General features: G+C 41.9%; 1 protein-coding gene across 1 annotated transcript in view; it reads left to right on the plus strand.

The window, feature by feature from the left end:
* xylt1 (xylosyltransferase I) overlaps nt 1–14,135 on the plus strand; it is a 77,405-nt gene that overhangs the window by 37,671 nt on the left and 25,599 nt on the right. Inside the window, exons 2-5 of the mRNA XM_005735796.2 lie at nt 2,473–3,049; nt 8,350–8,522; nt 8,622–8,824; nt 13,799–13,879. Coding sequence (XP_005735853.1) covers nt 2,473–3,049; nt 8,350–8,522; nt 8,622–8,824; nt 13,799–13,879 — 1,034 coding nt within the window. The remainder of the gene's footprint in view (nt 1–2,472; nt 3,050–8,349; nt 8,523–8,621; nt 8,825–13,798; nt 13,880–14,135) is intronic.

Genomic DNA, 14,135 nt, shown 5'->3' on the forward strand with positions numbered 1-14,135 from the left:
GGGGCAGTTATGGGAGGTAAAAGAGTTAATAGTTTAAATAGAGTAATCCTATGCTAAAAACTAATGCCACACATTTGCTCAAATGTGATGATTTGCTGTGTTTGTCTACATGATTGCAAACTGAATATATTTGGCTTTTGGAGTGTGGATGCTTCCACACCTGACTCTTGCTGATTCGGCTGTTTGTCTTTATTATTCTCAATTCGAAAGAACTTTAAAGGTTGCTTCTTCTTTTTTTTTCTTGATGCTACAAGACAAAGCTCTAATTAAATAATGGAAGAAATCAATCAATGAATGCCAACTGTTGAGCTCGATTTGAAAAGTTCCCCCACACAATTATTAAATAGGAGTTTTCTTTGTGAAGCTTAGCACAGATTAGCTTTGATCAGTAACTTCCTGGATCCACTGAAACGGAAATCACCCAAGAAACAACAATTTTCATAATAGTAGTTAAAAAAAATCACGCAGCTAGTATTTGGACTAAATCAGATGATCAGCTGAAGTTTCTTACTTTGCCTCTGCTCACTCAAACGTTATTCCAATTTAGCCGTGTCCCTCATCTTCTCATGTCTTTCACTGTAGGAGTCAGAGTGGGAGTATCCCCAGGGCAAACATATGCTGCCTCCACTTTGCTTGCACACTCAAGTCTACATTTCTTTTTTTTAATCACAAGAAGCTTGCCCAGTCTCCCATAATCATGAGTGCACACATACTCATTCTACCTCTGCAAACAGCCAGTGACTTGCACTGCATGGATTAGCCTTCTAAAGCATTCCCTTTGAAACTCTGCAAGTAAGGATTTCTTTTTAGGTGATCACTGGCCTAAGCAGCTGTTACACGCAGGATTAGCAGGTTCTGCCATTCAGACAAACATGTTCTGTTTAAACTGGCAGGGCGAAGGAGGTAGAGAAAGACAAGGAGGAGAGGAGAATGGGCGAGGTTACCGGAAGGAGCGGGGATGAAGTTGAGAATAATAACAGGGAAGCAAGAGAGTGGTAGTAAAGGAGGTGTGAGAGACGTGAAATGGGGAACAGATGATGAGAGAAGTGGACCGATATGTGGAGCAGAAGGGATGAGAGGTGAACAGAGCAGAGCAGAAGGGTGGAATCGGGATGTGTGAAGAGAAGTGTGAAGGGCAGGACAGGGGGAAGAGGCAAAGATTTCAGGAGAGGAGAGGCAGAAAGCTTCAATTCAGTGTTGTTAGAATCAAATCTCTGCCAAGGAAGAAGCTTAAAAGGAGCTGATGATAAGCACGTTGTCTTCGCCTTGTTTTCACCCAGGTTTTTGGTTTTTATCTCACCTGTATAATATCAGCCCTTCTTCTCACTCTCTGAGTGTGAAAGTGTGTCATCCAGCCACCTCTGTAATTGCGCTTGTACAAGGTGTTTACAGAGAGAGAAGGTTGATGGGCTGATAACGGGCCTTGCTTTAGGGCCGGAAAGACATTTCCATGCCGAGCCGCCGGCTCACAATGGCTTCTCGCTTGCTTCCCTGGTGTCTCTCACTTCACCTCCTTCTTTTCTGTCTCACATACATCTTATTGCGCCCACCCCACCCTCCACCTCCCCAGCAATCTTTTCTCTTTTCTGTGTCTGTAAATGGAGAAACACATCTGGGATCTCTGCTGTTCTGAGCTTTATATTTTCACGGCTGCTATTGTCATTTCTTTCCCCCTCGCTTTTTTCCCCCCTCTCTTGTGTGCCTAGCAAGGGGGATGACAGTGGCGTGGCAGGCAGGCAGCTTTCTTAGTTTTTCATTTGAAGCATCACAGCACATTTCACTGGAACGCGCCGGCTCTTCCCGGGAGAAGAACTCATGCCTGGTGTCAGCGCTCCTTCCTTGCACTCCCCACTATCAGTCATTACCCTTTTTCCTCTTTCTGCTGTGCCCCTCTTTTCGCTTTCAGGCTATTCTACTAGAAAGATACTAAAATTGTACGTTCAGACATGTGCAAACACTATTTGGTAAATGTAGACAAGTTCAGCTTTTCCAGTCAGATGCCACGACGCTACAATTTCTTGGGATTCTCATGTGGCTCCAGTGAAAAAACTGTACACATGTGCGCACACACATACACAAACTGACAGTCATATTTTGGCTCTTTATCCCTACTTGGTAATCTGTTTACGGAGTGCTGGGCCCATTTGAGGGAGAATTTAATTGAAACCGGGGCTAATCTGATGATGGCACAGAGCAGCAGCGCCCTCGGCCCTGCTTCACCTCCAGTTAGGTTGCACCTTGTAGCCCTCACACATAATACCTTGCTACTTCATTTCATGCCTCACGGTTCAATGCAGTGCTGCCCACTCTTACATGCCACATTGATTGTTAATCCAACACTTGATATGCGCTGTTTTCACTCAATTCTGATCTTGTTTTCCTTGTTTATGTCCCCCTTTTCTTCTTCTTATCCCCCCTCCCTCCTCCTTACCCGTTGCTTCCCTTGTCTTTCTCCTTCCTATCTATGTCCAGGATGGATATTACTCCCACCGCCCAAAAGAGAAAAGTAGAGTCGACAGCAACAATGAGAACTCTGTGCCCAAAGACTTTGAAAATATAGACAATAGTAACTTTGGTGCACGCTCACAGCCGCACCGACAGCCTGCAGGGGCCATCAGCAGTAAGCAGCAGCGGGAGCATCTGCAGGAGAAGGCCCACGCCCAGCAGCAGGCCTGGCGGGACAGCTCCCCCGGTCTGGGCCGCAGCTCAAATGAGGTTCTGCCATTAGGCCACCAGCCACTGGCAGTTGGCAACAACGCCTCTTATCCAGTTGGTGGAGGACCGCAGCAGCGCTACCATGCCTCGCAAGCGCAGCAGACCCAGTCACAGCACAGACATCAGCATCCCCACAGGAAGCAAGCAACTGCAGCAACTCTGGAGGTGACCTACGACCAGCCACCTAAGTGTGAGATCAGTGGAAAGGAAGCCATTTCAGCTCTGTCTCGAGCCAAAAGCAAGGAGTGTCGGCAGCAGATCGCTGAGGTGTACTGCAGACACAAGGAGGGGCAGTTAATGCCTGAGAAGGTCACTCGCTACTGCCCAATTGAGGGTAAGTTTTTCATTTTGATTGAAAGAACTGATTGTTTGATTTTAGTGAAAGGGGAGTCGTGCCAAGCTGGCACAGTCACAACTGTCAAACTTCCCCTTTTTCCACTATATCTGTTTGGAGCTCTTAAAAAGCTGCTTTCCAGATCTGAAATACATCTTTTTAACATTTCATTTTCATGACTAAATATACACTAATCATGACCTTGAAATAGGTACATATCAAGAAGTTATTGAGACTGTGACACTCAAAAATGTAACTAGTCTCTTTCAAGAGTTCTGTGTGGATTTGACTGACTGGCAGCATAAGCAAACAACCTTCACAACACATATGTATTGTAATTGTTGCTAAACTCAAGCCCCCAGTCAATCCAACCAACTTAATATCAGTTATAAACACAAGGACAATAAACGAAATCAGGAAATCTCAGATATAAAATAATCAGGGACATTTATCACTTTGTAGATAACCCAATTTATTGAAGTAAGTAGTCTGAATGAAAAAAATGGGTTTCCAGGATGTTCAACACCTCACAGTTTAATTATTTACCTGGGATGTATACTTTTATATTAAAACTGCTTTAGGTTTAAGTAAACAAAAAAAAATCTGATTTACTTTAAAGGACATTTATTCTCGCCATCATACTGTAAAATACACCAGAACCAATCAAATCAAACAGCTCTATGACATATAGAAATGTATTAGATGGTGAGTGGGAACTGCTCTTATTCTTTGAGTATTTCTAAATCTCAAATTTAAGGACTACTCAAATAAATTCAAAGTCAGATAAGTGATCGAGTTTGAGCTGATTTTAGGGCTGTTCGATATAACGATATATATCGGATGACGATATAAAAACGTCTATCGTTTCATTTTACGCTATCGTTTGTTTCGTGCTGTTGCAAAATAAACTGTTTACGGCAATATTTTTTCATCGTTTTGATGGTCACTGTAGTGGCTATATTCATTTCCTAAAGTTCTCTCTTTCTCTTATATTTAATATAACCACACTACAGACGGACAAGCGCCTGTTTTTATGTATTGTCGTTAGCAACAACGACGGTAAAACCATCACGTGTCCGCTTGTTTATTTTCCACACAAACCTTTCACAATAAAGCTCAAGATCCTGTTGAGACTTTTCAAAATAAACTGAATCACGTGAAAGAGCAGATTATTTACGGATGAGAATAAAAAAAGAGCCGCCAGGTGCTAAAAAATAAACCTTAGAGTCAAACGTTAGAACAGGCTTTCCCCCGCAGCACGCCGTGTAATAAATACTCACAAAGAAAACAGCGGCTGTTACAACTTATGTCTAGAAATGTGTAGTTTAATGCATTGGTAAAACACTCGACTCCAGATACACTATGCCCAGCTGGAAACACTTCACATACCTGAGATTCACAGAATTTACAGAAAATGTTACATTTTTGTGATTTATATCGTTATCGGACGATAGATGTTTTATATCGGGATATGAGATTTTGGTCATATCGCACAGCCCTAGCTGATTTGTCTAGCAAACAGACTTTACTTTTTTATTATTTTAAAATATACCAACAAAGCTTGGTATAAAGGGTGTAGTCTGACAGACATGGATGGTCAAATAGTTCCTGCTCTTGTAATTGCAATTTCTCATCAAAAGCAAGAGCTGTCCTTTTTGCTGATGTCTGTGTAATTGGTGAAGTAAATTTGTTGGAGGAAATTGAGATGCTGCCTGTATTTGATTCAAATTGGTTTTCCATTTTCATTTGTTTTTTCAAGCTGGCAACAAAACATAGGTTCCCCTTGGTTTTGCACACACACACAGACACACACACAATTTTTCCTAAGAGTTTATAGACATCTGCAGTCAGCCTTCAGTGAGCACCACGCATCAGCGGCCATGTTTAAGTGAACATCACATACACACCATCACATGTGCCCGCATGGGAGTGGACTGAATACAGCATGGACAGCAGGGGAGGAGGAGAAAGCTATTCAATACCTTGTCTGTCAGGCACCTTCCCAGCCCTCGTTCATGTTTTATAACTTGAAGAGGCACGTATCTAACTGTAGCTACTTTTGTGCATGTCCCGTCCCAGGAGCAGGAGAATGTGCCTCCGCCTGAGCTTGTGTCATCGCACACAGCAGCTCACCATCTCACTCAAACTGATAGTTTGATCAAAAGAGACATAGATATTGAAAAGGGCTTTCCCCTGGTGGCAGGGCTGTGACAATACGACGACAAAATTAAATCACTTTTCTTTCTCTCTGTCTGCCAGCCTGCTGCCTGCCAATGTGTTATTCACAATTCGAGTCCTAATCTCGTTAGCCCAAAATTGTCCAATTTGATTTAATGTGCATTCTGTCCTTGAGGCCTTTGCTAAATTAGCAATTGTGTCAGTTCTTTATTTGCATCATTGAATACAGGAGGAATGTGTTCACTCTCTTAGCTTCCCGTGTGTAAACTTTTTCTAATAATGATGTTACCCGGCTACATTGCTCCAGCAGGGAAAGCAACTGGCAGCTGATGCATCATAACAATCGAGTGATATCATAATGGCTTTGTAGTGAGAACGATTCCATACTTAAACATGCTATAATGAATGTTTTTGAAGGGAAAGCTCTGTAATGTGAAAGCGCTCCAAATGAATCCTGTAAGTGCCAGAGCTGCACTGTGTGTAACAGAACCTTTATGTGTGTTTGTGTGCGTGTGTATATATTAATTTGGAGGATTTGTCAGAATTTGAATATAAATTAGTTATTTTTAAAAATAACCTGAGTAAACATATCAAACGTGGTCCAGTTCCCGAGGGAAAAGGGAAAATACTTAATGTATTTATATAAATAAAATCCGTCAGTGTGGTTTATATCCACAAACCTTGCTTTGTGGCTTGTTTCAAGCAGCTGGCACTATCCTTGAGACATTTTTAAATGCAATTTGGTACAATCCCTTTGGGATATAGCTCGGCTCTTGTTATAAGTCCTCATATGAGCAGTTAAGAAGGGGTGGGTAAGAACTCCAAAGTTATACGAGATGATGGAGGAAGAGAGTGGGGTGATAGCAGATGAGGGAAGGGCAGTTTAAAAGATTGATGGTGAAGGAAAAGATGATGAAGAGTGATGAGTTGAAGAGGAGGCCTTCTGTTTTCTTCTTTTTTTTTTTCTTCCTTTCTTTACAGCGAGCGCTGTGGTAGCTGCAGGTACATAGTGTGATTTTTAAAAACTCGACACGTGAAGCTCTTCTGCGGATAAGCACACGTTTGACAAGTTTGACAGCAAAATTTAAGCACACGCACACACACAGCCATGCTCATTAGTTCAGCTAGCTAGCATGGCACACACTCTCAAAGTGCTTTGTGAAGCGACTGGCCAATTATCCGTGTGCAAAGCAAACCAGTGAACCTTCTTAGCTGGCCACCAATTACTGTTCAATCTGATACGGCCCACAGCAGATTTTCCCCTGAGCAGTCACTCACACACACACACACACACACACACACACACACACACACACACACACACACACACGCACGCACGGAGACAGAGAGAAACAGCAGCAAGAAAGATGTGTGAGTGAATGACAGGAGCCATGGCCAATTGGAGCTAAGGGAGCATATCATTACCTTGACCCTTGTTGTCAACCCTTAAACACAGCCATATTGGACACCTGGCCTTAAATTTGAATGAATAAGATTAGCTGGAAAAGAGGGACTTCTTAACCCTGTTTCTAAAGAGTATACATGTCAGACACAGTAATTAAAGGACCTCATAGCCAGATGCAGGCAGGAGCCAGGATGGGCTTTTTCTTTTTCTTTTTTTTAGGAAAACCTTACCCCAGGGGAAAGAACAACCCCCAGTATTCCCTCAGCTTCCTCTGCTTCTATAGCAAATACAGGCTCTTGGGAACTGAAGTCCCAAATTATAGTCATTAATCTCCTTAAGACACGTTCTGTGAACAAACATGTCTCGAAAGCTGCGTGTATGCATTTGCTGTAATAACTGAAGATTCAAAACAAACAATGTCTGTAAATGTTGGGGGGCTTGACAGTGTAGAACAGCTTGAAGGAAGGTGAAGGAAGGTTGTTTTTTTTTTTAAATGATTATTTTTTTAAAGTGTTTTTTGTTTAGTGGTTAAAGGCAGTAAGAAACCACACAGTGGAGCTATGTGAGGTTAACAACGACTTTCCAGAGATTGCTGGAATTGTTTCGTTCGAAAGTGGCCTGGCTGGCCACAAGCAGGGCTGTGTTTGTTTGCACGCTTATTGTTGTCATTTGTGCAAAATCCCATTCATCTTTTGGGAGTTTCGCTTTAGAGGAATGGTGACATATTGTCAAACGATGCTCCACCCTGAAAACCCGAAAATCCCAGTGGATTCGCTCGTAGGATTCCTGTCAAGGGGAGGATAGTCGTTAGAGTGGTTATTGTCTGGCTGAAAACTGTCATAGTTCCAATTTAATTACATAATAAATGGATGAATGGCTTTGTGGTCCTTTTGTTGTGTGGCTGAATTAGCTTTCTAACATTTCTGTTCTTTTTTCACTCACTTGTCAGTACCACAGATCTGACCTAGCTTTCTTGTAGATGTGCATACTTTGACTCTAATCCTAACCTAGTGGTATCAAAATGTGTGATTTTAGCCCTGTGATCATTTTTCCTGGCAATCAAAAACTTTTTATTTTCAAAAACTAACTAAATAAATGCCTTTTGTTCTACATTTAAAGGTTAGAGTTAGGTGAAGTGTTATTGCTCATGTCTAATAAGAACACAAACCTCAGAGGGTTATGGGTAAAACTGTCTAAAATATGCATATGTACAAGAAAGCTATAACTCGGTCAGTGTTTTCTTCTTACTCTTACTGTATATCTTCATATTTACAAGAAAAAAACAGTCTTTCTCTATCAGGAAAACCGTTACTCAGTGAGCATTCACTTGTGACATAGCCGTTTAATTATTTTGAATATGCTAATCATTACAGAAACTTGTACTCACTGTGTTGCTTAGCAACCTTGTTATATAGCTATTTCCTTGAATTGTTTAATAAGAGAATGACATTTAATTATCATTACTATTTATAATCATTATGCTTTGCATTTCTTCATCCTCTGAAGATACGTACAGGTGCTCCCATCGTGTACTGACTGATACACTGTTTGCACGGCCTCTCACAGCTTCCATGAAATAACAGATTTGATTTAGTAATTAAACATGTAAACAACCCACGAATATATCACTGATGAGGGATCCATGCAGTCTTGTGTGAATTAAAAGTGCAACAGATTTATAGGAACGTGAAGACATGGTGTCTTTTTACATGCATAGGTAAAGCCAACGTGAATATCCAGTGGGATGAGGACTCGGCTGAGAGCTTTCCATCAAAACCAGTGAGAATAGCGTTCGTACTGGTGGTTCATGGACGAGCCTCTCGCCAATTCCAACGTCTCTTCAAAGCCATCTACCACGCCTCTCACTACTACTACATACATGTCGACCAGGTAAGGCGCAGATGGCCATTTTCTTTCATTTCCAATAAGTGAATTTTCTAAAATGTATGTGTACCGTTAGTCCATGTTTGATCAATCTCTTTGTTTCAGCGCTCTAACTACCTGCACAGGCAGGTACAGGCCTTGGCTACCCAGTATCCCAATGTGAGGGTGACTCCATGGCGCATGGCCACCATCTGGGGTGGAGCCAGTTTGCTGACCATGTATCTTCGCAGTATGGCTGACCTGCTGGCCATGAGAGACTGGAGCTGGGATTTCTTTATCAATCTCAGTGCTGCCGACTACCCCATAAGGTAACAGCAGAGGACCTAATAATTAAGGCACCTCAATAAAGAAAGATGTGAGATGTTTGAAGGAAAAGCAGTTACTCCTAGTGACTCCGTAAAGAATTGTACTGCAAGGAAAACTGCAAAAGGTGCAAGCATCCACTGAAGGTCAGAAATCTGTGCGCTTGGTTTTCTCTTTAGGAAGCCATGCACCACAGTAGTAGTTCACAGCCAATATGGAAGAAATTCAATACACAGTAGTCTGAGCTCTTGTGGTTAACTGTGAGCTTTAAATACAGAGTCACTCCAAAGCAAACAAATCAATGGAGCCGAACCTCTACTTTCTCCGACAGCATTCATTCACACCTTCCACATCTTCCAAGTGCCTGCTTCAGCGGTGAACTGATTGCAGTTTAATTGCCAAGGGTCAGTGCCTAGTGACTCTCCAGGCCTGTTGTGCACTGTATAGTCTAAAAGGCATCTTTTTACTCAAAAACCTCCCACTTAAGAAGCTGCAAAATGTAATTAAAAGCTACAAAGTCTCTGTGAACTAGAAGTGAAGTCAGGGAAGTAGCCTACTGGAAGAGAAATTTCATGACTTTTAAGTTTTTTTTAATGTGAGTTTATAGTCCTTCTGGGAGTTGAGGGTCTGCTGGGTTTTTGATGTAGCTCTGCAGCAGCCAATTAAAATCCTCCTATTAAGGAGCGAGTTATCTTTTCTGCACAGCCAGATGTCCACCAGTTGAATTTAGACAAGCTGTAATGGCCAGTGGGTGAAAGGAAGCTGGGTGTGATGTCTCTACAGCTGGAGCCAAGACGCTGAAACAAATGTGGATTTTGTTCATGGGTGGGTTCAGTCTTGTTGAGTTAGTCGGTTTCACCATATCGATGAATGCTGCTGACATGCTGTCCATGTGCGTTTGCCTTTTCGTGCGCGTCTATGTTTCTGCACCACTTTGTGAAAGCCTGACTTTCTGTCTTGCCGTCTGGATAGTTCGGTGTGTCTCAGCACCTGCCTGTACGCAGTTGTGTGTGTTAGGCTCTCTGTGTGTCTGTCAATGCATGATTAAAGGTATTTGCGAGTGTGCGCGCTGTTTTCTTCCCATCTTTTGTCTCCTCATTTGCATTAGGGTGATGTTGTTGAGAAAAGGGCTGACGTTGGAGGTTTTAAGCCCCATCTGTTGGGAGACGAAACGATTGATGGAGCGAAAGAAGGAGCCGAGAGGCAGAAATTGCAGGGAGTGGCAGAGGAACAAGAATAAGTTAGAGAAAGGAAACAAGACGAAACGGCATGATTTGGATCCATGCGATATAAAAATATGTAAACTGAGTTGTAGCTTTGCTTAGTAAGTGCATTTGTAACCACAGCTTGGATTTGACTAAGTCTATGCAGTGCCCATCTACAGAGTTAAACTTGCAAATATAAACCTTTAAGTGGCACGGCTGGGTCCCAGTCAGAGAGTGAGTGCTGCTCAAGTGTCTTCAAGCAACAAAGTGAAGCCCATTCAGCTGTTTTTTTTTTTTCTTTTTTTATGACCAGACATTCCCTTCTCATCTCTTTAGGAAGGAGATCCGGAAAAGAGAGCCGCTCTTCCTTAGGAATAAACACATCAGCATTACATTATCATTATGGACTTAGGTTACTAGCGCAGAAAAACATGTTGGAATAAGCAGATGTCTCCCTCCTGTGCAATGGCAAACCAATACAGCCACATGAGTTAATTCATCACAACCCATAACCCATTACACAAATTGATCCTATTAAATGTATCCAAGGAAAACTCAACCATCTGCTCTAAAATTTCCTTAAGATGCAAAAACTTTGGTCACACATTTTTTTCCCATATTGATCGCACTGTGTTTTTGCAGGCAGGAATGTCGGGGGCTCCCCTGCCCTGTGCTGCTCTGACTATAGCTGTTGTTATCAGTGGGACTGGAGACAAGCATTATTTCCCCTCTAATTCCCTGATAATGTCTGTCCTGCCGCATGGATGGCTCTCAAAGGCAATCCCACAGCCCCTCACACCAGCAGAGGGTCTGTGTGTCCAGGGGGAGATATACCGTGTGGATGTGTGTTTGTGTTTGCCTATGTGTGTCTGTCTGTCTGTGTGTGTGTGTGCATGTCCAGAGAGGCCAGAGGATGAGTTACACGCTTGCTTTGTCAGAGAATACAGTCCCCTTTCCCAGCTTTTATCTACACACTCTCCCTGCTTTTTACCTCTTTTCTTTAAAGCCTCTTTCATAGACTTTACAGCAGCTTTTAAGAAGACTGAGCTTTGTGAGGCAATGACTGGCTGCAGGCATCATATCTTCTAATCTCTTTCGCTTTGTCATCCGCAGCTGAAAAAAAAGTGCAGCATCTCATACTTTACCTTTGCTCATTAGGTGATAGGTGTCATTTCCTGCTGCGAGAAGAAAATAGAACATTAGCCCATTTACAACAACACCAACCCTTTCAAGATCCTGCTGAAAACATCTAGTTCTTTTATTTGCTGAAGTTTTGTAAGCTTCTACAGGCCAGATCCACGTATGAAGGATCCATGCAGTCTTGTGTGAATTAAATGCAACAGACTTACAGGAATTTATCTGTTAACATGCAGAGTAAAAAGACACTCTGCGTGCATTCAAACTGTTTCAGCTGTTGCATTCAGCCATCCCCTCTTGAGCTGCATATTAAAAATGTTGGATTTAAAACAACACATAATAAATATAACAGTATGATCACAGCTGTCATACAGTGGCATAATAATTAAGTTTAATTGGCCCTTTTATTTAAAAGGTGCATATTTTTTCAGTGACAGGTGGGGTTAAAACTAACAGCACTCTGTGTGTGTGTGTGTGTGTGTGTGTGTGTGTGCGCGCGCGCGCAGAGCAGCCACAGGGCCGAAAGTAAGCAAACTAGACCCAGTGGACAGGGTGACCACTCAGGTGGCAAATCTGGAGGTTGACATGAATTCCCTGTGTAGTGTGCATGTCTACAAGCATTTGTTCGTCTGTGAATTTGCATTGCATTGTCACTAGTAGTCACAGTAGCAGATACACAACGCGTAAGCATTTGTTTATGTGTGTGTGTGCGGAGTTGAGACGGCGAGGACTGCATGCGCCTGTACAGCACATCATCAGTTAGGGTTTATGGCTCAGGACCTCCTGAGATAAGCCCCCCAGGCTGTGAAATTGCTCCTTGAAGAGAAAATGACATTAATATGCGCTTGTCCCTCCCCCCACTGATCCCTGAGCCTCGCTGATCTTTTAGAAAGGCAAGCCAAGCCATCATGAAAGGCTCCACCGCAGATGAAATGTTAGAACCATTGACTGGGGCATAGCCTGTGGAGCAAAGCTTTTAGCCTGTCTGGCCTGTATATGAGGAACTAGACTGCTCTACAATGTAAGAGCAGCATGAAGTCATTCATCAAAATCATGGATAGCACAATCTTTTGTATAATCCTAAATAGATTTAACAGCTTGAAGGAACTCAGAGACTGATCCTGGGAGCAGCTGAGGCCTTTTCTTCTAATTGATTGATATGTGACTTTAAGCCCTCAACTATTTCCTCATTACAGTAAAATTCCCCTCCGCTTGAAAATGTGTTTTCATTGTTGTTACATCACTTAAATGTTCGAGCACCATTGTGCTGAACTGGACACAGGAATGCTGTCTAACATTAATCTTCTGAAGGGTAAAGTTTGCAGTTACAAATACTTTGCGATGTGAAAACTCTGACTCTCCAGTGAAAATAACAATGCCTAATAAGTTGCATATTGCATATTTTGCGATTTTATGTGTCATTAAAAGTGTGTGGAGATGATCAATAAATAAGACCTTGATAATACAGCTGATCTGCTAAACTGGGACTGTGGGTGTAGTCGATCAAATATAATTGTTATTGGTATTACATAAATCACATTTTTTCCCCTTTTTTCCATGTGACCAACTAGAGAACTGTAACACATATACTGAATGTTTTTTATGTGAGGCAAGCAGTCAGCAGAAAAGAATTACGTGTTCATGATGAATCACAACAATAGCAATCACTTTCCATGTCTTTAAAGTTACCATGAAACACAAATGATCGTTTTTCCCTTTGTAATGTGACGCATTTCAGAATGAGACTGAATTTATGGGAAAGGGCATTTAAATCCGATCACATGTGTAGAAAAACTCACATTAGTCACCTCCGTGTCTGGTCCAGAATGGCTTCTCTTAATATATCATATTTAAGCTGCAGCACCTGTGAACTAATAACCAAAAGAAAAAAAATACAGTTATGTCCGTAACTGTAAAAGATGTAATTTTGTTCAACTTCCTCTTGTACTGGAGCAATTGTGTATATAAGAATATGGAAAATGAGTGTTGTGTGTCTATAAAACAAAGAAATAAAACAAAATATCAAAATGTGGAATTATTTCTTCACTTGAAATTAAAATGGCACAAGTGAAAAAATCACTTACTCAGAGGCCCTGGCTCTACTCTGCATCTGTTTCATGCCTCCTGCCTAAACCAACAAGTTTTACTTTTCAGAGGCGCTCTGGGGGGACAGGGGCATAACTTTGTAGATTTCCTATAGAATCTTTTCAAATTAAAAGCCACCGCTTTGTTTTGAGGGGATAAAAATACTCAGTGACCTCATACTGTAACTGGTTATGCCCACAATGATGCTTCTGACCTCCGTGAGAGTTAAAAGATTTAAAAGGTTTGATGACTCTGCTCCGAAATAAAATGCAAAAGCTTCTTTACTTCTTCTATGGTGCAGGACACCATAAATATCTATACAGGATTTCCTGAGCACTGATTTAATGTCTACTGCAAAGTTAAATTCAGGATGTGTAATCAGAATTGTGAAAACAAAAAGAAGTCAGTGCTATCATGTGTTTTTGATTTGTTAAAAGATAGTTTGCATAATTCTCCTCCAAAACTGATATTTGTGCTTCAAAATCAGTGTTTCCAGCTGGATGCTACCACATGTTCCTAGTCATAAGTAAATCATTATCTGTTATGTTTCAGGACCAATGACCAGCTGGTGGCCTTCCTGTCTAAATACAGATACATGAACTTCATCAAGTCCCACGGCAGGGACAATGCAAGGTGAGATGCAAATTCTGAAACGTAATTTTAATTTCTCCACAGCAGCCCACCCTCTCCCTTACTCTCTGGCTAGCTCCGTCTGTGTTTCTCTCACACACATACAGCACCTATGTGCACGCCCGACGCGCTCCTGCCAGCACGGTGTGGTCACTGAATCATAATACAATTAGCTCCCATCTGTGGCTTCATTAATTAACCTTCTTGGTGGGGTGAGCCAGAGAGGTGGCTGCCAGAACGTTTGTCTCTGCTGACGCCA

This window comes from Pundamilia nyererei, unplaced genomic scaffold (genome assembly GCF_000239375.1).
Source record: "Pundamilia nyererei isolate P.nyererei 1_Seehausen unplaced genomic scaffold, PunNye1.0 scaffold00065, whole genome shotgun sequence".
Taxonomy (NCBI): Eukaryota; Metazoa; Chordata; class Actinopteri; order Cichliformes; family Cichlidae; genus Pundamilia; species Pundamilia nyererei.